The sequence below is a fragment of the Trichosurus vulpecula genome, chromosome 3, assembly GCF_011100635.1.
Source record: "Trichosurus vulpecula isolate mTriVul1 chromosome 3, mTriVul1.pri, whole genome shotgun sequence".
Lineage (NCBI taxonomy): Eukaryota > Metazoa > Chordata > Mammalia > Diprotodontia > Phalangeridae > Trichosurus > Trichosurus vulpecula.
Genome location: NC_050575.1, coordinates 98,267,291 through 98,291,052, shown reverse-complemented (window position 1 = coordinate 98,291,052; position 23,762 = coordinate 98,267,291). Strand labels below are relative to the sequence as shown.

General features: G+C 45.7%; 1 protein-coding gene across 1 annotated transcript in view; it reads right to left on the bottom strand.

The window, feature by feature from the left end:
* Positions 1 to 23,762, bottom strand: part of FLT4 (fms related receptor tyrosine kinase 4) — a 104,585-nt gene that overhangs the window by 24,207 nt on the left and 56,616 nt on the right. The window contains exons 7-16 of the mRNA XM_036750870.1: positions 22,860 to 23,031; positions 21,824 to 21,941; positions 15,058 to 15,212; positions 14,336 to 14,498; positions 11,904 to 12,042; positions 8,064 to 8,172; positions 6,211 to 6,570; positions 5,229 to 5,375; positions 3,237 to 3,368; positions 2,288 to 2,394 (exon numbers count right to left, since the gene is read on the bottom strand). Of these exons, the coding sequence (XP_036606765.1) occupies positions 2,288 to 2,394; positions 3,237 to 3,368; positions 5,229 to 5,375; positions 6,211 to 6,570; positions 8,064 to 8,172; positions 11,904 to 12,042; positions 14,336 to 14,498; positions 15,058 to 15,212; positions 21,824 to 21,941; positions 22,860 to 23,031 (1,602 nt within the window). The remainder of the gene's footprint in view (positions 1 to 2,287; positions 2,395 to 3,236; positions 3,369 to 5,228; positions 5,376 to 6,210; positions 6,571 to 8,063; positions 8,173 to 11,903; positions 12,043 to 14,335; positions 14,499 to 15,057; positions 15,213 to 21,823; positions 21,942 to 22,859; positions 23,032 to 23,762) is intronic.

The window sequence follows — 23,762 nt, the reverse complement described above, 5'->3', positions numbered from 1 at the left end:
TCCTTAGAAGAGGGAGATGGTAGGGTCCACTACTGTGAAGGCATTCATAGAGTGATAAGAATGGATACCAAAAATTCACATGAGATCATTTATACCAAGATCCAGATTGCTTTGAGGGTGGAGAGAAAGCAAGGAGCATGTCAGAGAGGGGTCTCAGGAGTAGCAACTAACTTGGGCCCTGAGGACCTCAGAGGCAGAGGGCAGTTGGACCCGGCTAGGGGTGGGTGCAGTACGGGGTACAGAGGGCAGAGATATCTTGACTGAGACAACACCTAGTGATTTTAGGCAGAAGAAATCTAATGATCAAAGCTTTAGAAGCAGGCAATGTCTAGGGAGTGGCTGGGTGTCCAGTTTGGCTAAAGCATAGCTTATATGAAAGAGTAAGAGATTAGTCTGGAAAGGTACATTGGGATCAGAGTACCCAGGGCCTTGAAAACTAGGCAAAGGAGTTTAGAGAGTCAGTGAAGTGGAGCATATAGAGTAATGAACCTTGCAATCGAGAACATCATGGTTCAAATCCTGTTACAGACCTTAGTGAGTTATTTAACCATCTAGGCCTCAATGCCCTCATCTGTAAAATGGGGGTGCTGGACCTGAGGGACCACCTCTAGCTCTAAATCTATGATCCTATTTTAATATTCTCTTGTAGGCCATAGGGAGACAACAAAATTGTGTGAGAAAAGAGAGGATAAGATCTAATCTGGGCTTTCAGAAAATTAGCAGAGCTGCACCTAGACATTTTTATGCCTTGGGAAAGTATCACACCCAGAGCATGGAACAAGTAGCATGAAGTGTATCCTTCGTTGAGGAATGGGGTGGAAACAGAGACCCTGGAATACCAAGGCAAGGTCACAGATGGGGAGGCAGAGGAAGGCTGGAGAGAAGAGGAACTCACTCAGCCATCTATTTGGTAAGAATCAAGTTGACAAATCAGGAAGCATTTAAAAAGTGCCTACTATGCACCCAGTACTATGCTAAGAATTGGAAAAATTTTAACTAATTAGTTTTGCTAATTAGAGGTTAAGATCTGTTGTTTCTACACTGCTGAAGACTAAATCCTGCTAACTTCTGTTCCCTAGACAATCTGAAGATCGACCTTTTTCTGCTTGGCTCCAGAAGACAGAGCTGGGAGATATAGGTAGAAGTTATATTGGGGCAAATTTCACAAGATTTAGAGCAACAGATCTAAAAGGAGAGTTTGAAACTGGCCTCAGACACTTACTAGCTGTGTGACCCTGGGCAAATCATTTAACCCTGTTTGCCTCGGTTTCCTCATCTGTAAAATGAGCTGGAGAAGGAAATGGTGAACCATTCCAGTGTCTCTGCCAAGAAAACCCCAGATGAGGTCACACAGAGTCAGATACAACTGAAACAAGTTCATAACAACAACCACCAAAGAGATCATCTTGTCCAGCCCCTCCATTTTACAGATAAGCAAACTTAGACCCAGAGTGACTCGCCCAAGATCACACAGCTCATCAGTGTCATAGCTGGTGTTTGAAGCCAGCTCATCTGAAGGATGAAAGATTCTCTCCTGAAAGCCGGAGAATCCTGGAAAGGGAAGACTCTGCCCTATTTCTGTGGTCTATCTGAAGGTTTCTATCTGTGTGACTGCCTGTCTTTCTGTTTATCACTTTTCAATTTATATTAGGAGTTCCCAACTTCCTTCCTTTTAGAATTTAAAATATGTGTGTGTGTATGTGTATGTGAGGGAGGGAGGGAGGGAGAGAGAGAGAGAGAGAGAGAGAGAGAGAGAGAATGATGGGGGTGAGGAGAATCAATTACTATGTGGAGAATGGAGGCTTGGCAGAGGAAGGAAAAGTAAATTTCAAAGCAAAATAGACTTGATGGTAATAACAGAGAAGGAGGGAGATGAGTGGCCAGCATACAGAAGGCCCAGGGGAAGGTAGGTAGGCAGGAGTGGATAATAGTCCCTCTGTCTCTGGTGGTAGCATCATATCTGGGCTAGCCCCATTTAGTTCCAGTATCAGGAGGAAATAATCTGTCAGTCAACAAGTATTTGTAGATTTTCTACTGTGCGCCAGGTGCTGTAGACACAAAAATAAAGATGAAATTGTTCCATATGCAAGGAGCTTCCACTCTGCTGGCAGGCTAATGGGAACAGTGAGGCCTGCATGATCAGGGGAAGAGGGCATTGGCATCTTCTCTGGCTCTGCCCACCTGCCACACCACCCTGGGCTTGCTTCCAAGCTGAGCAGCCTCTGAGCAGAGGTAGGAATGGCCAGCTGAAGGCAGGCCTGGGGGCCCCGGCCCGCCTTAGACTTACCCGCTTCATGTTGCAGAAGATGAGGATGAGGAGGATCCAGAAGAACACAGCAATGACTCCGGTGCCGATGAGGATGACAATCTCCATGCTGCCTTTGTCTTCAGACCCTAGGAAGTGAGGGAAAGGTCAGGGCTGGCCCGCCCTCCCGGGTAGGACTCTGGGTATGCCCATGAGGAAGGAGCCTCAGCCTTATTTCTCCACAGCCCTCTAGGTGGGGTTGATGCACCTATTCTCCCAGCTCAGGGCCTTCATTTTCCTGTGCCCCCTGCAGCTCAGCAACCAGGATGTCTCTAAAAAGCCCCATATGCCTAGTCTCTTTCCCAGACCAGTAGTAATAACAAACATTTATATAGTGCTCTAATGTTTACAAAATGTGTTACATACTTTATTTCATTTAATTCTCACTACAAACCCATAAGTGGTAGGTGCTATAATCACCCCTACTTTACAGATGAGGAAACAGCCTGAGGAAAAGTAAGTGACTTGCCCCAAGAGTCAGACAGCTAATAAGTATCTGAGTCAAGACTTGAACTCAGGTCTTCCTAATTTCAAATCAGCACATTACCACTGAACCATCACTCTGCCTGAGTATGAGAATGAGAAATAAGATTGGAAAATCTTATCTAGTTGGAAAGCCTGACCCTGGGCAGAGTCCTCGGAGTCTATGCTGGGCCTACAAAGACTACCAACCAGAACCAGAAGACATTGGGGCTCAAAGAAAAACTTAAGTACTGTCTATTCTCCCACCCCTGACCCTCATTTGAAAATTGTTCCTCCCAAGTACTGCTGTCCATAGGAGGCTTTAAGCCATCAGTGTAACCTGTGTGCTACGGAGAAGGGCTCTTCTAACATTAGAGGTACATGCGTTAATATTTTGGGGGGTCATTCACTGTGCCGCCTGTGGGTAGTGTCCTAAATGGCTGCCCGCCCTCACTTGTGGATCTGCTACCTTCCACAGACACGCTGGCAGAGGAATTGACACAGCCCTTGGCATTGCAGACGCTGCACAGGTATCGGCCTGCGTCTTCCTCCCGCACCCTCTGGATACTCAGTCTTTGGTTGGAGTCAGCCAAGTCAATCCCTGAGAGAGAGGAAGGAAGTTAGGGATGGGAAGGAGAGGGAAGAATAGTTTCTCCCTCCTCCCCCCTACCCAGCAATATGTTCTTTTGCTATTCTCTCGAAGGCTCTCTCTGAGACCTTCAGAACTGATAATGGCTACGTCTAATCTTTAGAGCCTCCTTCCACCCTGATAGCTAGACTGTGGTCCAGGTCAAGAAAGGTCTATCTTGCATTCTCTGTATCACAGGGTCCTGCACATAGCGGTGCTCAATGAATGTTTGTCGAATTGAATTTAACTGAATTGGTCGTGGGTTTCAGATATGTGCATCCTGTTGCCTCACAGAGATTGTGAACTCCAAAGGCAGGGGCCATGGCTTATACTGGAGTCGCTTATCAGTCAACCTTGACACCAGAAAGGAAGCAAACAAGGCATCTGAGCAGCCAAAGTCATTGTCGAAAAGTCAAATACTTTCCTCATAGAAGAGATCTTCATTCAGAGCCTAGTTATACTTGGTTAACACACAGTTCTATCACAATTCATTATCTGGTTTCTCAGCTCACAGAATATTAAGACAAGCAAAATTATATAGGAGTAAGGATGGCAGAGCAGTCAGAGGTAGGGACAGCGACAACAGTGAGAAGTGATAGCTACGGTGAAGGAAAAGAGAGAAAACTATTAAAAAAAACCCTTATAAAAACAGACATGAGAACTGCTTAAGACCAGTGGGCAGGGGCCTAGAGAAACTCACTGTATCTCAGCCAAACACAGTCCCTAAGGTTTATAGTGATGAGATTAAAAAATGAGGTTAAATTATGTTTATTATCATTGGTTAGGAATATGTATGTATATATATGCTCCATTTGAGAACGATTCCATCTATAGTGGTTAAAATTAAAGTTTTAGTGTTGAAAGGGGATACACACTAATATATGCTCGTATGATGGTGCTGGATAAATCATGCCTCCCTGCAATGTTCAGAGCAGACCTGAATTTGGTGGAACTGAAGGGATACTGTTACTTCTCCCTTCCCCCTCATCTCCCTCACCCAGGACACATAGACCTTGTCCTTGGTCTCTACTCTGGCCCATTCACCACATGGAATTCAATGTTCTCCAGCCAAAAGAAACCACACATTTGGCTTAGCTGAGTATGAGGGACAGAGACACCCTTTGAAGTAGCCCTTTTTTCAACCCAGGTGACAACAATTTCTTCCTAAATTCAACCCTATCCACGGACAGCTTCTAGGAGAAGTTGTCCCTAGCCTTCCCTGGGGATGAAGGAGGTACTTTTGGGCTTGAAGGATGCTCTTTGCTGGTGTTTCTCCCCTGGGTTTGCCCTCTAACAAAAAACCACCAAATATCCAATCTAACTAAGGAGGGGAGTGAATGAACCTCTTTCTTTAGGGAGGACAGAAGGTGAGGGAGTATAAGGAGGGGCTTTGAGGGCAGGATTGTCTCTGAGACAAGGCTGTGGCCCCAGTGAGTCTGTGCCCAATGATAGGGCCTGGGCCAGCTGCTCCACAGACAGGGAATCTTTTGTAACACAACTGGATTTCTAGTTCTTGGATTTACTTTCTTTCCTTCAGTTTCTTTGTAAAGTTCCCTTTGAAAAAGTCCCAACTTGTCCTAACTAAACCAAGGGAAAAAGGAATTGGATTGTCCATTGTCCATATGTGGGCTCAGTGGGCTTGGAGGCCTTTAGGAAAGAGGCCATCAGACAGAAGCCAACCCTCACAGAGTTGAAAACAATCAAGAAACAAGAAGAGAGACAGAGGGGTGAGAACCTAGAATGGAGTAGCCAGGACTGTGGATCATAGTCCCCTGCCTGGGACTTTCCTTTGGATCTTCCCAGGGCCTTCCCACTCTCAGGGCCCCTCCATACCTGATTCCTCCTCCAGCAGCCTCTCATCTTTGTACCAGACAATGTCTGGCACATGGGCCCCGGCCACCCGACATCGCATCTCAATGGAGTCACTGACGTTCACCGAAAGGTCAGTCAGGTTCTGTGTGAGCTGGGGTACCTCCAGAGCTGGGGGAAGGGCAATGTGTGGGGTTAGCTGCAGGGGATACCCCCACAGCTAAGAGCCTGAGAAGGTAGCAGGGAGGGAGTGATGTTGAGCTGGGGCAACAGGAGACAAAGAAGAGAGACCTGGTTTGATTGGGGGGGTGGGGGGCGGGGAAGGAGGGGTGGGCAGAGAGAAAAGACAGTGACAGCAGTGCTGTGTGTATGCATGTGTGTGTTGCGGGGTGTGGGGTGAGGGGGGAGTGGGGGGCTTTCCTTCCATTACAATATAAGCTGCCTGAGGACAGGGGCCTATTGTTTAGTTGTGTCCAATTCTGTGTGACCCCATTGTCAATGGGGTTTTCTTGGCAAAGATACTGGAGTGGTTTGCTGTTTCCTTCTCCAGCTCATTTTACAGATGAGGAAACTGAGGCAAACAGGGGTTAAGTGACTTGCCCACAGTCACACAGCTAGTGAGTGTCTGAGGCCAGATCTGAACTCAGATCTTTGTGACTCTAAGCCTGGTGCTCTATCCACTGCACCACCTAGCTGCCCAATTATTATTATTAGCTATTATAAAATACTTTTTGATTTGAATTTCATTAAATGCCTTTTGAATTTGTGGTGGCATCCATGTGTTTATGTGTTTTTTGTGGGTGTTTTGGGGGGGAGAGAGTGAATTCTCCCAGGCCTGTGAAATGGACCCCCACAGAGAGCTCTAGGAGGCTCTAGTTCTCTCGTCATGGATTAAGCCTATAGCTATCACTGCATCTGTTCTGCTACACCTCGTTCTGGGTGCCATATCTCTCTTTCTCTCCCTCTCCCTGACCTCTGGCCCCGGCTGCCCTCTGGGGCACCTCACCCTGCACAGAGATGTATTTCTTGTGGCAGTGCTTCTCATGGCTCCTCCGGTCTTGCACTTCACACACATAATCGCCCTCCTCGTCAGGAGCAATGCGGGGCAGGGCCAGGCGCAGGGTGGCATGGCGGGAACCTGGTGTGGAGCTCAGCTGGCCCTCCAGCCGGGTGGCGTACAAGTGCACATTCTTGCAGTCGAGCAGGAGTGGGTTCCCTTGAGCATCATGCAGTGTGGACAGGTTCAGGCGGTACCACTGAAGATTCTCGTAAGTGTAGTTGTCTGCCTTGCAGCTGAGGGTCAGGTCCTGGCCCTCCACGGGCTCTTCAGATGGTTCCGACTCGATGGTGAAACCATCAGGTATGGCTGTAGGAAAGAATGTGTGGGCTCCCGGGGCCAGGTGGGCTGCCATCCCCACAGCTGCCCTGAGGCCTTGCCCGCCTGGATCACAAAACCCAAGGGCCTTTTTCTCAGTCCTCATCCTCCTTGACCTCTGCACCATTTGACATTATTCATCATCCTCTTTCTCATGACACCCTCTTATCCCTTGGCTTTCATGACATTGTTCTCTGATTACTCCCCGGCTTACACTTTTTTCTTAACCCCTTCCACAGTCTAAATACAGGAATCTCCCAACGTCTCAGCCACAGCCCTCTTCTGTCTGTGTCTCTGTTTCTGTCTCTCTCTGTCTCTTTCTCTGTCTCTCTCTCCTTTTCTCTTTTTGGCCTTGGCAATCTCATCCACCCTCACGACTTCAAGTGTCACCTCCCATCTCCATCTCCACCCTCAGGTCTCACTGATTTAAGCATTCTCATAAAACTGGGCAGGGTCTTGGAATTAATTTAGTCCAAGCTCCAATAGAAACAGATCCCTGCGACTTAGAAAAGCACAAATTAACGTTATCGATGTTATATTTGTATTTATTTTGTTAAACATCTCCCAGTTACATTTCAATCTGGTTTGGGCCTTACTTGGAAGATTTGGGGGCTGCCTGTGCACAGAGGCCTTGAGTCTGACACCTCTCATTTAGTCTATACCCCACCCCCCTCCACTTTGCAGAGGAGGAGAACTAATTTCCTTGAGGTCACATAGATGGGTAGTAACTGAACAGGAACCAGAGCCTGGGCCTTCTAAGTCTTAGTCATGCACTCGCACTATAATTCAGCATCATCATCTACCTTCTGGCATTACTCTTGGATGTCCTGCAGGCATCTTAACTGAACGTGTCTTAAATTAGAGCTTATATTTTCCCTCAAACCCAATCTCTCTTCCAAACTTCCCAATTTTGTTTCAGGGCCTTACCAGGAGGAGGAGGAAGAGGAGGAGGAGGAGGAAGAGGAGGAGGAGGAGGAAGAGGAGGAGGAGGAAGAGGAGGAGGACCTTCCTTTTTAATTTTAGAGTCAACCTTGACTCACCTGTCTCCCTTATCCTCCCCCTCTCCCATCCATTCAGTTTCCAGTTTATTGATTCTATCTTCACAACAGCTCATGAATCCATCCCCTTCTCTCCACTCACACAGCCTCTACAGACCCTCATCACCTCTTGCCTAGACTACTGTCCCCTCTCCAAATCATCCACCATGCAGCTGCCAAATGGACATTTCTATGACATTTCTGTCGCTTGCCTACTCAAAAATTAATGGCTCCTGGTAGCTTGACTGATAAAATACCAAATCCTCAGCCTGGCTTTCAAAGTCCTCTACAAACCCGCTCCCTCCCTACCTCCCCAGTAATCTCATTTAACTTCCCTTCATATACTTTCCATTTCAGGCCGATTGACCCCTCCCCAACCTTCCATCTCCTTCCACACCTTTGCACAGGGGTCCCCCATATCCCGAATGCGCTCCCCACCTTACTCACTAGTTACGTAGAAGTAGATGAGCCGCTCATCCCGCCCCACTTTGTTGAAGGTGACACACTTGTACATGACAGAGACATTGGCCTCCTGGATCACCAGCTTGCTCACCGTCTGGAGTGGGAGAGGACACACTACTGAGATTTCTTTTTCCAACCAATGTCCCCTTCCCCTAATCATGGCTTGTGAGTAGCTGGAGAAATAGCCTGGGGACAGGAAGCAGGTTGTGGGGTAGCACAGAGTGCTAGGAATCATGTTCCAGGAGTCCTGGGCTCCAGCCCTTCTCCTCATGGGATAACACCCACATGCTTTATTTCCTTAAAGAAACCAGGAGCAGCCAGGTGGCAAAGGGAAGAGTCAGGAACAGCTGAGTTTGAATCCTGTCTCAGACACCTCTTAATTGTGTGACTCTGGGCAAGTCACTTTAACCTCCACTGACAGTTTCCTTATCTATAAAGAGGGGATAAGAAAGGTGCCTCCCTTGAAGGGTGGTTGTAAAGGTCAAATCAGAAGACATGTAAAGTGCTTTGTAAATCTTAAAGCAGTAGATAATGCTAGCTATTATCATGATATTAATGGAATGAAATGCTGTTAAAAATGACAAAAAATGTTAAAAAAAAGACAAAAGGGAACATCATTAAAATGACAAAAGAGAAACCTAGGAAGATTTGAACTTACAAACTAAGGAGTGAAGTCATCAGAACCAGGAGAACAATTTATATAATTAAAATAACATTGTAAAGGCGAACTACTTTGGAACACTTAAGAGCTCTGACCAACACAATAACTGACTACAATTCCAGAGGACTGATGATGAAACATGTTACCTACTGCCTTACCATGAGGCGATGGGTTCACAACACAGAATACAATATACATTTTTGGACATGGCCAATGTAGGAGTTTTTTTGACTTGACTGTGTGTATTTGTTAAAAGGATTTTGTTTTTCTTGATTTCTTTCTCAGTGGTGTGGGGAGAGAAGTGGGAAAGAGAGAAAATAAATGCTTGTTAATTGAAAAATATTAATTAAATAAATCAGAAACACATAGTAGACCCTTAAAATAAATTCTTGTTGTTTGTTCAATTGACTGGTTGATAGTCATTGTCATAGGTCTCAGAGTAAATCAGGTGCAGTGTTGAGATTAGAATATAGGTTTATTGATTCTCAAACCAGGGGAAAATACCCCCCAAACCTTGTACCTGCTCTGGTACTTATAGGAATGGTCCTTTTAGCCACTGGACCATTCTGGAGCAGTTCTAGGAACATTGTGGCATCTCCAAGTCCTGCCAGCTGACTGAGTCCCAGGATCACAGATGGAGAGCTGAAAGGGATCCCAGAGACCCACCCCCATCCCCATTCTATAGAAGAGGAAACTGAGGACCAGAAAAGTTAAGTAAATCGCCTCCAGTCATAGAAGTAGCAAGTATCAGAGAGGATGTGAGAACTCAGGTCCTCTGACTCCAAAAACACTTTCTATTGTGACTGCAATAAGCTCCTGACTAAGTGTCCCCTGTTGGAATGTATTCTCCTTGATGGCAGGGACTTTTTCTTTGTTTTGCCTTTCTTTGTATTCTCAGCATTTAGCATAATAGCTGGCACCTGCTGTTGTTAAATCATTTCAGTCCTGTCTGACTCTTTGTGACCCCATTTGGGGTTTTCTTGGCAAAGATACTGGATGGTTTGCCATTTCCTTTTCCAGCTCATTTTACAGATGAGGAAACTGAGGCAAACAGGGTGAAGTGACTACTTGCCCAGGGTCACACAGATAGTAAGTGTTTGATTTTGGATTTGAACTCAGGAAGATGGATCTTCCTGATTCCAGGTGTGACTCTCTATCCACTTTGCCACATAGTTGTCCCATGTACTACTAGCATGTTGTAAATGCTTAATAAATGCTTGTTGACTGGCTGACTAGGCCCTTGTCTAGGTCTCTTGAAGGGTTAGATGCTTTAGCTATGATGGGAAATAGGATGGGAGGTTAGGGGAAGTGAAGGAGGGAAAATACAGTGAACAAAAATGCAGGGATGGAAGGAGGGAGGGATGCCATCCAGTGTATCAGGATGGAGTCAAGTCTGCTGCAGTTCTTTGCCTGACCCATGGCCAGTGGAGTGGGCGCTCTCTCTCTGCAGGTTCCATCCCTTCCCTTTCCCTCCTATTCCCTTCCCATCCCCCTCCTGGCCCTGAGGCCACTTCCCGATGGGCCTTTGAACAGGAAGCATCTTTGGAGGTGTGTATGAAAACAGGAAGTGACTTGAGGAAATGGGAGTCCTTTGTTGTTCTGGGCCTCCATCCCCTCCTCCTCATGTGTTGCTCTCTGGGCCCAAGCCCCACTTGGGGGCACTGAGTAGATCAAGCAGGCAGATGGGAGGGATGGGAGCGGGGAGCCATCCTCTTCAGCTACTGTTAAGGGCAGAAAGCAGGGCGCTGGCTTCGAGCAGTTGGCACCATCCAGGCATATCTCTCCCTACTTGTCTTAGCAGCAACTCCTGGGTCCTCCCTCAAATACATGGGTAATTCATGGTTGGAAGCTATCAGTGTTTAATATTCCTTCCTCATCCTAAGAAGATGGACCTGGGATAGAGCAGAAGCTGCTTTGAGATGAGGTGGCAAAAGCCTCAGACCTAGATTCAAAGGGCCTGGGTTTGCATCACAGCTCTGCTACTCACTCCCTATATGACTTTGGACGAGTCACATAAACCTCAGTTTCCCCATCTGCATAATGAGGGAGTTGGACTAGATGACCCTTTAGGTCTCTTCTAACTTAAAATCACAAAATCTTTTAAATAGAGATCAGGCAATTGGTAAGGCCTGAGTCTGGCCACTGGGCAGGGAGTCAGGGCCTTGCCTCCCTACTTAGGCCTCCATCCCTAAAGTCACAAGTAGAATGTTCTCCAGTGCAGTACCACAGCAACATGTACATGTGCATAGAAGCAGGGGATGAGAGGGAATGAGACAATCATTCCTTTGAATTTCCTCCCAGGAAGAACCTACACTTACCCTGAGATAGAGGTGAATGTGGTTGAGAATTAAAGGGATAAAAAGCAGAGGGCCTGGAAAGGCAGTGTGGTTATTATACTCATATACTCTCTCTCTCTCTCTCTCTCTTTCTCTCTCTCTCTCTGTCTCATATATATATATATATATATACACACACACACACACACACACACACACACACACACACACACACACACACATATATATACAGACATACATATGGATATTCCTGACTTGGAATCAGGAAGACCTGGGTTTGAATTCTGCCTTAGACATTTATTTAGCTAGGTGACCCTGGGCAAGTCACTCAACAATCGAGGCCTCAGTTTCTTTATCTGTAAAATTAAGTGGGTTGAACTTATTGACCCCTAAGATCCCTTCTAGCTTTCTCTTACCTCAAAGGCCTATTCTGAGGAAAGTGCTCAGAAAATCATAAAGCATTATATAAAAATGAATTATTATTTTATTACGGTCACTTTGCACATGGGGGATGTGAGGCCCCCAAAGGTGTTTGACTTTCACAAAAATTCTAGTATTTGGTAGGAGTGACCCCAGAACCCAGATCTTTGGACCTTCAGGCAGGCTGGTGATGGTGATGGTGAACTGCAGGACTGCCTCAGGCCCTCAAGGTTGCCATGGTACGCAGTTAAGTACTGGCCAGAGCAGCCTAGAGCCAGGGGGCTTTCCTTCTGGCCTCCTCCTTTTTTGGCAGCTGTCAGTGCCTAAAGAGGCTACCTTGCCCTTACTCTTGGCTTTGTATCACCAGCACCATCCATGGTGCCTGGCACAAAGCAGAAGCTCAATAAATGCTTGTTAATTGATTCCAGTCCTAGGCATGGTTCTCACCTTGTTTTTGCCTTCCACAGATTCAGTCCAGGTGTCCAGGCTCTCAATGGGGTTCACAGCATCCTGGGCCGAGACCTCCCTCCAGTCCACACACTGGGGCATTCGGTCCCGCTGATGCCGCCCTCCTGCTGGCTGCCTTCTGTGCTTCCACAGGAAAGAATAGGGGGAAACCAGTGTTTGAGGCTGTCCCACCCCTTTCAGGAGAGGAGAAAAGTGCCAGGTGGCTCCCCTCTCTCCTCTTTGAAGGCCAGAGCCCATGACATGTCTGGTGGTCTTGGCATGGGTGGTAAGAGGGGCAGAGAGAAGGAGAGGAGACTGATTTCTCTTTATTCTCAAGATAAGGTTTCCCACATTTGGGTGGTCAGCCCTAAGTGTATTCAGATTCATTCTCCCATAACACAGATGCTCAAATCCACTTTGTACAGACAACAGGTGATGACTCTGAAAAGATTAGCCCACGCCCCTGCTTTGCAGCCTATGAGAGTTGCTTGTTGCCTAACAAAATAAGTTTAAACTCTTAATCTTGGCATATAAATCCTTTACAGTATGGCCCCAATAAACCTAACCAACACAGGTCTTAGCTAGGCTCTTGTCTTTGACCCTCCTCCACACCAACCTCAATGTCTTCTCTCTGATACCAGGCTCAGTGAAGTCCCTTTCCACATCAGCTCCTTGACACTTCCTCCCCCCACACACCAGGTTCATTGCCCCCTCTATATCTTTGCTCATGTGGTTCCCTGGACTGAAATGTTGTGTCTTCACCTATCCAAACCCTATTATCCCTTCAAGGCTCAATCCTGTTCTTTCTGTTTCCTTCAGACTCTAAGTCTCCTGAGGGCAGGCCTTGGCTCATTCTGTCTTCTCTATACTGTGAGCTCCTTGAAGGCAGGCTTTTTTCTCTGCCCCTGCCCTCTTTTCCCCATTTCCACCCCTTTATCTCCAAGACTGTGAGCTCCTCCAAAGCAGGGGGTGCCCCTACCCCTCTCATTTTAGCCCAGTTCAGCCCTGGGTAGTATTTTTAATGAGGATAATTAAATTGAATTGAATGCAAGTGAGGGAGTGATGGAGACCAGGGCTAGCTAGAGAACTACAAACAGCTGTTCGGTTGTGATTGGTGATGCGCTGCCAGGCATACAAACTGGTGACTGAGCCATCCTCTGGCCTGTCATCTCTGAAGGAGCTCATGAATGGAGGGGTCTTTTTGGTGCCCTTGTGGGTGGGAGCTTGGGCTCTTGGGAGGCAATAGCTGAGGAAAGATATCCCAATGCTGGGCCACCGAGGCCTCACTAGGGACTTAGTCCTGGGCAGTTTGGGCCCTGCTTCTACTTATCCCCCCCCTTCCTTTCCCAAACATTTAGGGCAGATGTCAGAGGAAAGCATGAGAGAGGGAATCTGGCATCACAGGACCAGGATTCCAATCCTGGCTCTTCTATTTATTATATTGGTAACCTTGGGGCTTGCCCATGATAACCAACGAGAAGGTGATGAGGCACAGCAGGGAGCAGGAGAGGGGCCCTGGTTGGGGAGAGACTCAGTCAGAAGATCGGCGTAAACAACAGGAAGGAAGTCAATCAGGAGCATCCCAGAGCCAGGACTCACTGGCCTTGGACACAACACTGCTACTCATCACCCCTTTGGTTTCCTATTGCCAAGACTGCCAGGGGCAGCTGGCCTCCCCCCTTCAGCTGCCCTCAACAATCACCGAAGACCAAGACCCTTGTCACCTCTCGCCTGGACTAATGTAACAGCCTCTCCCCACTGTCTACATTATCTTTCTCTTCTCTTCTTTCTCTTTTCTCTCCTCTCTGTCTCTCTGTCTTTTCTCTGCGTCTCTCCTCCTCCTCCTCCGCCTCCTCTCTCTCTCTCTCTCTGTCTCTCTCTCTCTGTCTCTCGCGCTCTCCTCTCTCTCTTACTCTCTCTCTCTCCTCTCCCTCTTTCTTTCTCTCCCCTCTCTCTGTCTTCTCACTCTTGCTCTCTTCCCCTCTCTTGTCTCTGTTTCTCTCTCAGTGCTCTGATCACAATCTCTCATGCTCAAAAAAGTTTCAATGGATCTCTTTTGCCAAAATTCAAATTCTTTAGCTTGGCATTTAAGGCCCTCCCAACCTACCTCTTCAGCCTTATCTCCCTCTCCTCAATTTTACATACCTTAAATTCTAGCCTGCTCAATCTCTGAACATGGCTCATGCTTTAATGATTATATCCTTACTCTCTACCTCAATGACCTCCCTGCTACCTCTCCATTTATTTAAATCCTATCCCCCCTTCAGGGCCCAGCTCAGGTCCTTCATCCCCAGTCTCCTCTGATCACCACAAGGTACAATTAGGTAGGGTAAAAGTTAGGATGAGGGTTGGGGCTTCGGTACAGATTAGGGTCAGGGCCAGGGTCAAGAATGTGGTATTGGCTAAAATCAGCCCCGGGAGGGGATACCTACAGGCTGCGTCTGGAGAACATCTTGCAGGGAGTCCAGGGCCTCCACTGCCACTGGATGACATCAGGTGGTGGTGCCCCATACACAGTACAGGTGAGGGCCTGGCGGCTGTGGCGGGAGTAGATGCTGGGTGAGGATGCCTCCTTCTCAAGGATGTGGGGAGGGACTGTGGACAAAAGAACAGACAGATGGATGCAGGTGTCCAGGACACCTGTAGACCTACCCCAGTGGCTTGTGCTGCCTCCCCTCCACTGCCCATCTCCAGCTTTTGCACTATGACTTCCACTGTCATGGGGTGTGTGTGTGGTGGGGGATGGGGTCGGCTGGCCAGGGGAACTGCCAGAAACCAGTCGGGATGTGTCTCTGGAGCCACTCAGTCCTGAGTATGTGTGTGTGTGTGTGGGGGGGGGGGAGCAGATTGACTGTAGCTCTGACCCACATTCTTTTGGGGCATTTACTGCTCCCCCATCAAATGGTAACCCCCTAGCCTAATCCCTATTCCTGCCCCCCTCAGCTCCTTTTCTACTGTCCTTTCCTTCCACTGCCCTGTTAGTTTTCCTCTCCTTGACTGCATTGTTCCCTGAAGCCCTGGCCTTCATCCCAGCCTCTCCCTGTCCCTTATTCCCTTTTCCACCATCCACTTTCCTGGCTCTAGTTCCACTCCCTTGCCCAAATCTGGTTTGCCCCATGCCAGCCTGGGCCAGCCCCTCTCCCTTGGCTCATACCGTTCACTACCAGCTCCAAGCTGATTTCACGTCTCAGGCCAGCCTGCCTGTTCCACAATGCCAGGGTATAGGTGCCTGCATTCTGTTCTGTCACCTCCTTGATTACTACTGAGTGTGGAGACTGGCGCCCAGAGACAGGCTTCCCATCCTTGTACCTGGAGGCATAAGGGAGCTCAATCCTTCACCTGCTGGTATTAGAGCCACACCCTGCCCCATCCTTGCTCCTGCAGGGGTCATGTTGAGTATGGCTCTGATTCCAGACTGGGCTGAGGATTGCAGGTGGAGAGCTGAAAAGGACCTTAGAGGTTATTCAGTATAAGCCCCTTATTTTACAGATGAATGAAGCCCAGAGAGGTAATGTTAATTGGCCAAAATCATACCATTATTGGTGCCAGGGCTTTTCAGAAGGAGTCTGAGTGAGCCTCATCAAAGTGGCGGCCAACAATAATCCCGGTTGCCCAGATATGCACATGCAGCTCCCTTATCCTCTTAAACTAGGATATGCCACTGCCACTGAATCATCCACTCGTATTTCCTGGTCTCTGGGACAACTCATCCACACATCATTTCCTCAGGCACATAGAGGTGGCCTTGGTATTCAAGACATTGGTGATGCTGTTCCTCCTTGTTCTCAAAGAGGCCCAGTGACATCACGAGGATGATGCCTTGACTTGCGAATGAACTGGATTTAAGTGAGGCAGAGTAGCACAAAGCCAGCAGCCTCACTCTCTCCTCCAGAGTCACTGAAGTCCAGTGACAAAAGTCAAGAGGCTAGCAATGGCCCAGGATGCAGGGTGACCTAGGCCTTTCTAAATTAAGGTCTTTCCCAGTCTCAGCTTGTCTGAGGCAATGCCCATTCAATGAATAAAGGCTAGATAGGAATTGAGACAAAAGATACGGTCAGAAGTGAACCCAGTGTAATTGGCCTAAATCAGATGGAGAGCTATAAAAGCAACAAGTAAGACCGTCTCCTTAACAGAGGCCACTAGGTGGCACAGTGGAGAGAGCACCAGTCCTGGAATCAGGAAGATCTGAGTTCAAATCCAGCCTCAGAGGCTTTCTAGTTGGATGACCCTTAGCAAGTCTCTTAATCTCTGTCTGTCTCAGTTTCCTCACCTGTAAAATTGGGATAAGAATAGCACCCATCTCCCAGGGTTATTGTGAGCATCAAATGAGATAATATTTGAAAAGTGTTTAGCACAGTGACTGGCAGATAGAAGGCACTTAATTTATTCCTTTCCCTTCCCAACACATCAGGCTTTGACCTCCGAATGAGAGTTGACTTTAAAGGAGCAATGAGAAGAGCATAGCGGGTCAGGGGAACTGGGTTCAAGTCCCAACTAAAGTCCTATCTAGTTCCTGTGGAGGTCTGTGGAACGTTTGTCAAGCACTGAGCTCATTCTGGCTGTCCTCAGATTCTCCTGCTAGAACAAACTCTTCTCCGGTAAGGAAGGAGTTATTTGCTGAATGCTCAGGAAAATGAAACCTGTTCATTGATGGTGGTCTGGGAATATTTCTCAGCCAGGCTGAAGAAGGGTTATGTCTGTGCTTCATGAGGGCAGAGATGCTAGGGAGAACCACTCAGAGGATGGTCCACACTTAGATGCCAAAAATTCAGAGTTTGTCGTTCCGGCAGCACTCCGCAGGCAGATTACTCCTTTGGAGTCTGCTGAAGGGTGCTGGGAGCTGGGGAGAGCCCAGCCTGGGGAAGGGGTTTGGTGGCCAATGTTGCCCAAGCTATTAGAGAATGCTGTGATGAATGTAAATTCTTTGAGGGCAAGGATAGTTTTATTTTTGTCTTTGTATTCCTGACACCAAGTACAGTGCCTGCCACATAGTAGGTGCTTACAAAATGCCATGCTAATTGATTAATGGGTATAATAAAGCATTTATGAAGTATTTACTATATGCCAACCACAGTGCTAAGCATTATACAGGGTGTTCCTAAAGTCTGGACACAGAGGCAATTGACGGCAATGTGGAGTTATTGCATCGAGTTCACATGAATCTTGCAAAGAGCATCAACCTTTGCATCACAAATGAATTGAAGATGTTATTTATTAATATTCCAATTAAATAAAATGTTGTTGAAAATTTCTTTCATTTCATTTCTTGAAAATATGCATTTTTGCCTACGTGTCCAGACTTTAAGAATAACCTGTATATATACATACAAGCAAGACAGATAACTTGCATTCTAATGGAGGAAGCCAGCCTATAAAGGGAAGCAACAACTGATTGACTCTTTGAGTAGGGGCGTATGATACAGTTCAGACAGAGTAAGGCTAGATCTGCATCAAATGTTAGAGTTGGGATGGCTCTTCTGGTGAAGTGGAAGTTATGATGAAGCCTGTGCCCTGAAAGCACCTGGAGGTGCTGAAATTACCAGCAATTACTGTCCATTAGAAATTACCTTTAATAAAGCCACGTGCATCATGAGTTGTCATGGCCAAAGACACACCATTGACCTACTAATTGAAGAGCTGACTGTCTATATTGTTCTCATGGTAAATGAACCAGAAGGTAAGGAAGTTGCAGCTAAATGGAAAGATGGCTTTCTTGAAGACTCAAAGGAATTGATGGCGCTGGTTTTGTCTCACACCCAAGGCAATAAGAAACATCATTCATAGGAAACTTGAGGTCTTGCCTTACAACACTGATGATGAATATAAGAAAGACAATTGTGAAGATGAACACTGCTTATGCATCAATATCTGGTACAAAGGATGAGAAAATTAAGTCAATCTACAGTTTGATATTCAATGATTTCAATGCAAAGATCTTCACAGGTGAAGATAGCCAATAGGATGTCAGAAAATGTGGTTCAGGTTTGAGAAACTAAAGACATCTTACATATAAATCCTTTTTTCCCCAAGAGAGAGTCCAAAGATACTGTTGTTGTTAAGTCATTTCTGTTGTGTCTGACTCTTTGTGACCCTATTTGGAGTTTTCTTGATCAAGATACTGAAGCAGTTTGCCACTGCCTTCTCCAGCTCATTTCACAAATGAGGAAACTGAGACAAACAGGGTTAAGTGACTAGTCCAGGGACACAAAGCTAGTAAGAGTCTAAGGCCAGATTTGAATGCAGGTCTTCCTGATTCCAGACCAGTGATCTATCCACTGTACCACCTAGCTGCACCCAAAGGTACTAAACAAAGTGTACTCAGGACATCATCATGAAAAAGTTGATTCTATCTTATGAGAAAAGAAAGAATTGCTTATTGATGTTTCGTCATATAAAATTCAGCAGTCTGTGCAGTCCAAAACCATGGAGAAAGATAACGGAAGACTCCAGGTAAGACTGCCTATTTAACAAAAGTTAAAAACTTAAAACAAAAACCAACATACAGAAAGCCTGGACTAACTAAGTTGCATCATTCCAAGGATACCACATATTTTTTAAAGTGTATCAGCCAATTACTCATTTTAAAATGTTTTGAACCTATGAAACATGAGTTTCCTTTAGACATTCTGCCTTGCCATTCATTCAAAGATGAAACTGGAGATGAGAGCAACAAAGAGTGAATCGCCATAATGCCTCCATTTGCATCCAATGCATCACTACCATCATGATCTGCTTCATCATCGTGATGATGGCATCAGCGTATTGGGGCCCTGACACTTCAATCTGCAGTGTGCCACGTGAGGAAATGGAAATGCCTCTTAGGAAGATGGAACCAGCAAGAGTGGCTGGATTGGCCTAAATAAGGACACATCAGGAAAGTCTTTGCTGGGGAGAGTACATTCTTGAAAAGCATTGTGGGATTGTTTTTACAAGATATTTAAGGAGTGGAGAGGTGCTCAAAAGCATGAGAAAAAATCATGGACAAGAGGATGCTAATAACAGCTGAACCACATGCCTATTCTCTCATTTTTACAAAATCTTTATGAGAATGATCTATGCACATATTTAGGGTAGTCTTGATGAAAATATAAGAAGGGAACAAGCAGGTTTCCTTGAACGATGTTCCACAGTATACCACAGCCTGACAATCACATAGTTGACTGAAAGGTGCAAAGAATACAAGATTCCTTTGGTTTTTTTTCACAAATTACCAAAAAAAATTTTTGATTCAGTTGAGCAAAACCCAACCTTTCAAGTCTCTTCTGACAAGGAATCTTTCATACATACTTTGAGACCATAAAATTCTTTCATAAATGCAATGACAAAAATATTGTTCAATGACCCTCTAGTTAATTATTAAACAAGTACAGCTATATAAAAAGAGATGTATGCTGTGTCTGCCACTGTTACAGATGAGGTTCTATGCAGGTCCAGGTTGAAGAGAGGTTCCCCATAGATGATGAGGTCCTCCACCATGCAGTTTGTTGCATCAAGCTCCAGAACATGAAAAGAAAGAGCCCCTTTGATGGAATCCATGATTTGGCCTGCGAGCCAAATCCAGCTCTTTACCTCTTTTTGTATGGCTCCCAGATAAGAAGATTTTACATTTTAAAATAAAGTTTAATAAAAAAACAATTCTTAGCTGGCAGGGGTGGAATGGGGGTGTGTAAGAGAGGGTAGGTAGTGTACAAAAAAGTGAAGAGCTAGATTTGGCTCCCAGACCAAGTTTGCTGACTCCTTGGTCTATAGGAAGAAGGCAAGGATGAAAATGCTTATTACCCAAACTATGACATGCACTTGGAAGGGCAGTCCATTGAATCTCCATATCAGTGAGTATATCTTCAGTCACTGCAGAAGGCCAGCCATTTGGGCACAGCATTGAATAGGAGAAAGAGAGCAGACTGGATTGCAATGGGGAAATTGTGTAGTGCTTTCAACTATCCAATACCAAGCTGCTCTCCAGTAAAAAACTCCCATCTTTTTAACATCTATGGTGTCCCAGAGCTACAAGGTGGATTCAAGTGGACTTCAACATATTTCCAATAAAGACCCATGTGGAAGAAGTAGTAAAAGGCTTATGAGCAAACAAAGGTATCATCAGTAAAGTCAGCGGTGGCCCAGTCATGAAGTAAGAGTGAGGGTTAGCTGATGGGTAGCCTGAATGCTACAATGGAACGCATGGGATATAAAATACCCTGGAAGAAGGCCTCCTGCACATTGAGTAGATCCTCTGTGAAGGAACTAGGGGAGAGTATAAGCAAGAATCATGAGTGAAATATTAAAAGAAGTACAAACGCCTAAGTACAAAATCTGTACCTTGATCATTACTAAACCGTTATATGTTCTACTTATATTTACTTTCCTCTGAAGGAAGGCTACCAGCCTTTTCTCCCTCATTGGCTGAATCAGGCTCTTTTCAAAAATCCTGGCCCTCTCTAGTCCATCCTGTGCCTTCCTACCCACTTGACACTTTTCCATTACTTTGTAAACACTATTTTCAGATCCTGGCACACACTGAATGTTTACGTAAAAGCCCTTCCATAGTCATTTCTGTATTCCACATAACCTTTAACCATGTTAGGTCTTAATAAACTGCCCATGACATAAACACTTGGCCAAAAAGGCCTGTGGGTGTATACAAGATCCAAGTAATGCCTAAACATTCTTTGTGTATAAAAGACAAACCCATTTTCCTAATTAATTTTCTACTGGGCTATATTATAGAATGTTTAACTCTCATATTCTTGTAAAGAAACAAAAGCCAAATCAGTAGCTGATGTACCATTTCAATCCGGTACAATAAGAATTTATTTTGCCACAAGTTTCTGAAAAGCTTCTTAAAACTGCTGAATAAATCAGAGTCTGTTTCAATGTCTCCAGTCTTGCTATTCCAAGCTTCCAACCATATCTATTATGGAAAATAAGGAAACCAAGGTTCAAATTCTAAGCTTGACACTTACTACTTGAGTGACCTTGGGCAAGTCACATCAACTCTCCATGCTTTAATTTTCTCACCAGTAAAATGAGGATTAATATTAAGCAGTAAGTAGTCCAGCCTTCCTCCTGTACAGGAATCCCTTCTATAAACTCAACACATTTTCTATCGAGTGATTGCTCTATGCAAGGCTCCATGCTAAGCTCCAGAAATGACTATGAACAGAAACAATGCAGTCTCTGCCCTTGAAATTTACCTGATACGACTTAACTGACAACAGTTATGGCAGGTGGTTGGTTACCTTCTGCTTTCATAGAACAACTACATTTGCTTATGCTTCTGTATAAGCTTATTTCAAGGGATCTATGATCTCACTTAGGCGTTTGTACTTCTTTTAATATTTTTAATATTATTTTGCCTCTAAGAAGAAAGTAGAAGTTAGTGTTATTTTCCTAATAGAGATATATTTGTAGGAAAACACAGCTAAGTAGGCATGAGTTATACCACCTTCTTTCAGTTGTCCAGCTCCCCTTCAGACCTACGCTATAACAAACAGGGACCATTTGGCAGCAGCCTCCCAAAGTTTAGACAAAGTACCTGGAAGGACCCTATCACCTTCCGTGGTGAAGGAAACATCATAGGCAGTATGAGAGACTGGGATCTGAGGTGGTTGGAGTGTGATATGGGATTGGATATGAGGAGGCTAGCATATCTGTAACCTGTTCTTTCCTGGGCTCTGCCATATTCTATGTTGCACAAAGAGGTACAATTAGAATTAACTTTCATGCCTACTGGGCAAGACTTCCCATCTACTTGCCTGATCTTGGCTTTCAATGAGGAAGTGCTGTCTCTGATCCCCTCAGATCTCCTCTCTGTCCCTTCCAGCTTTGGAAGTTCCCACAAAGAGTGATGGTATGGCTGGGGTTAAGGAGCTAGGGAACCAGGGGGAATCAAAGGGTATTTTTGGAGGTGGGAAGGAGGTTACCATTGGAACTCTGGAGGGGGGTAGGCTGCCACCTTCACTGGAAGCTTCACCAACTCATCTCCTGCTGTGGCCTCGATCACTGGGCCCTTCAGCCAGTCCACACTGATGAAGGGTTTGTCTGTGAGATGGAGAGAATAAGAGTGAGGCAAAGACCTTGATCATTCCCAAAGATGAATTCCTACTCATTCCTTTAAGGCCCAACTCAAAAGCCACCTATTCTAAGAAGGAATATCTTATTCTCCACTATACTCTAAGACCCTTGAAGGCAGGGAGCATATTTTATCTAAACTTCTAGCACTTGACACAATTCTCTGCATAAGTGCATAAATGTTTGTTAATTTACTTTTATTGACTATCAAATTCCTCACCAGCCTTAAAAGAGAAGTAGGCTCCTTAACTTTGTTGAAGTATGAAGAATGGGAACACTAGCCTAGAGAAGGAGCAAAGAGCAGGGATGCTGGACAGGGAAGGTAGACTTGAAAGCCAAGTCACTGTGAATGGATATAGATTGAAGACACTAGGAAGAGACATGGAATAGAGACACAGGGCCAATCTCCAAAGAGGATGACAGAACTGGAACACAGAGCAGGCAGGTGGGACAGAGACACTAAGTGGTGTCAGTAAGCTGAGTTAGCAAGCAGGGACCTATTCCTTTATGTCATTCACAAACATAGGGATATAGATATGTATATATATACATGCACACATGTACGTGTATATATAAATATATGTATGTGTATATGTATATGTACATATGAGTATAGACATATACATACATACATATACACACAGGCCTTAACAAAGGCTTCTGTTGAATGAATGAGTAAATGAATGCATACATTGATGGATAGGTTAGGGATTTGTAGCCCTTATGGCTATGGACAGCATGCATACCTGCTGTTCTGAGTTCTTATTAGGGGAAGGGTTAGGATGGGGCTGAGGCTGAGGGAAAGCCTCCTCTGTGGGTCTCCCTTCCTTCCCTCCTCTTCCAAATACTGCTCCCACGGGCCTATCCTCTCCCCCGAGAAATCCATACCATGCACGATGACCTCAGTGCTCTGCCTAAAGCTCTGGACACCGTTGCTGGCTTCACACACATACTGCCCCAGGTCTTGTTGGGTCACGTTCTGGATGACCAGGATGCTAGATAGTTCTGTGTGCGTCTGTTGGGAGCGGCGCTCGGGTGTCACCGCACCAGCTCGTTCTGTCTGCCAATGAGAGGGAACAGGAGAGGTCAGCATCCAGCCTCTGCCCCCTCTCCTGACTTTGATACCCTGTTCTGTTCCAGGGGAGAGGGTCACCAGGTAGTCCCTTGTTGTTGGTGTTCATCCTTTGTTCTCGAAGAGGACCAATGACATCAGGAGGGCGATGTCTTGACTTGCCAAGTGAATTGCGTTTCAGCGAGGCAGAGCTGTGCAAAGTCATTAGCCTCACTCTCCTCTGGAGTTGCATAGCCCAACTACCCTCAGATGAGTGGTGGAGGGAGGTCCCTTAGATTGGGTAGGAGGGAGCTGTCAGGGAAGGCCTAGGATAGCTGTCCTTTGTGAAAAAGGAATCTCTAAGAAATAGGTCATCTAGGATTTCCTCAGGAGTATGCATTCAGTCCTTGTTGTGCCACTTATACTGTATGACCCACCAGTATCTCTTCCCAAGGGAGTCTCCCACAGACTCTATTGGCCCAAAGTTCTATAGGGAAGTTGGCCCAAGAGGTGTGGGAAATTCTTGATAGTAAAATTTAACACAAATGATTTCAGTGCAGTAAAAAAGAACAAATTTCTTAAAAATATAATTGCGGCTGCACCAACATCTTGAAGTCAACTCAGAAAAAAGAAATACCCAGGAGATGGGAACAAGAATGAATAAAATGAGAGAATGAATAGGAAAAGTCTCAAAAGCGGTGAAGCTCAGAACGAGCTGAAACTGATGGCAAATGCTAAGG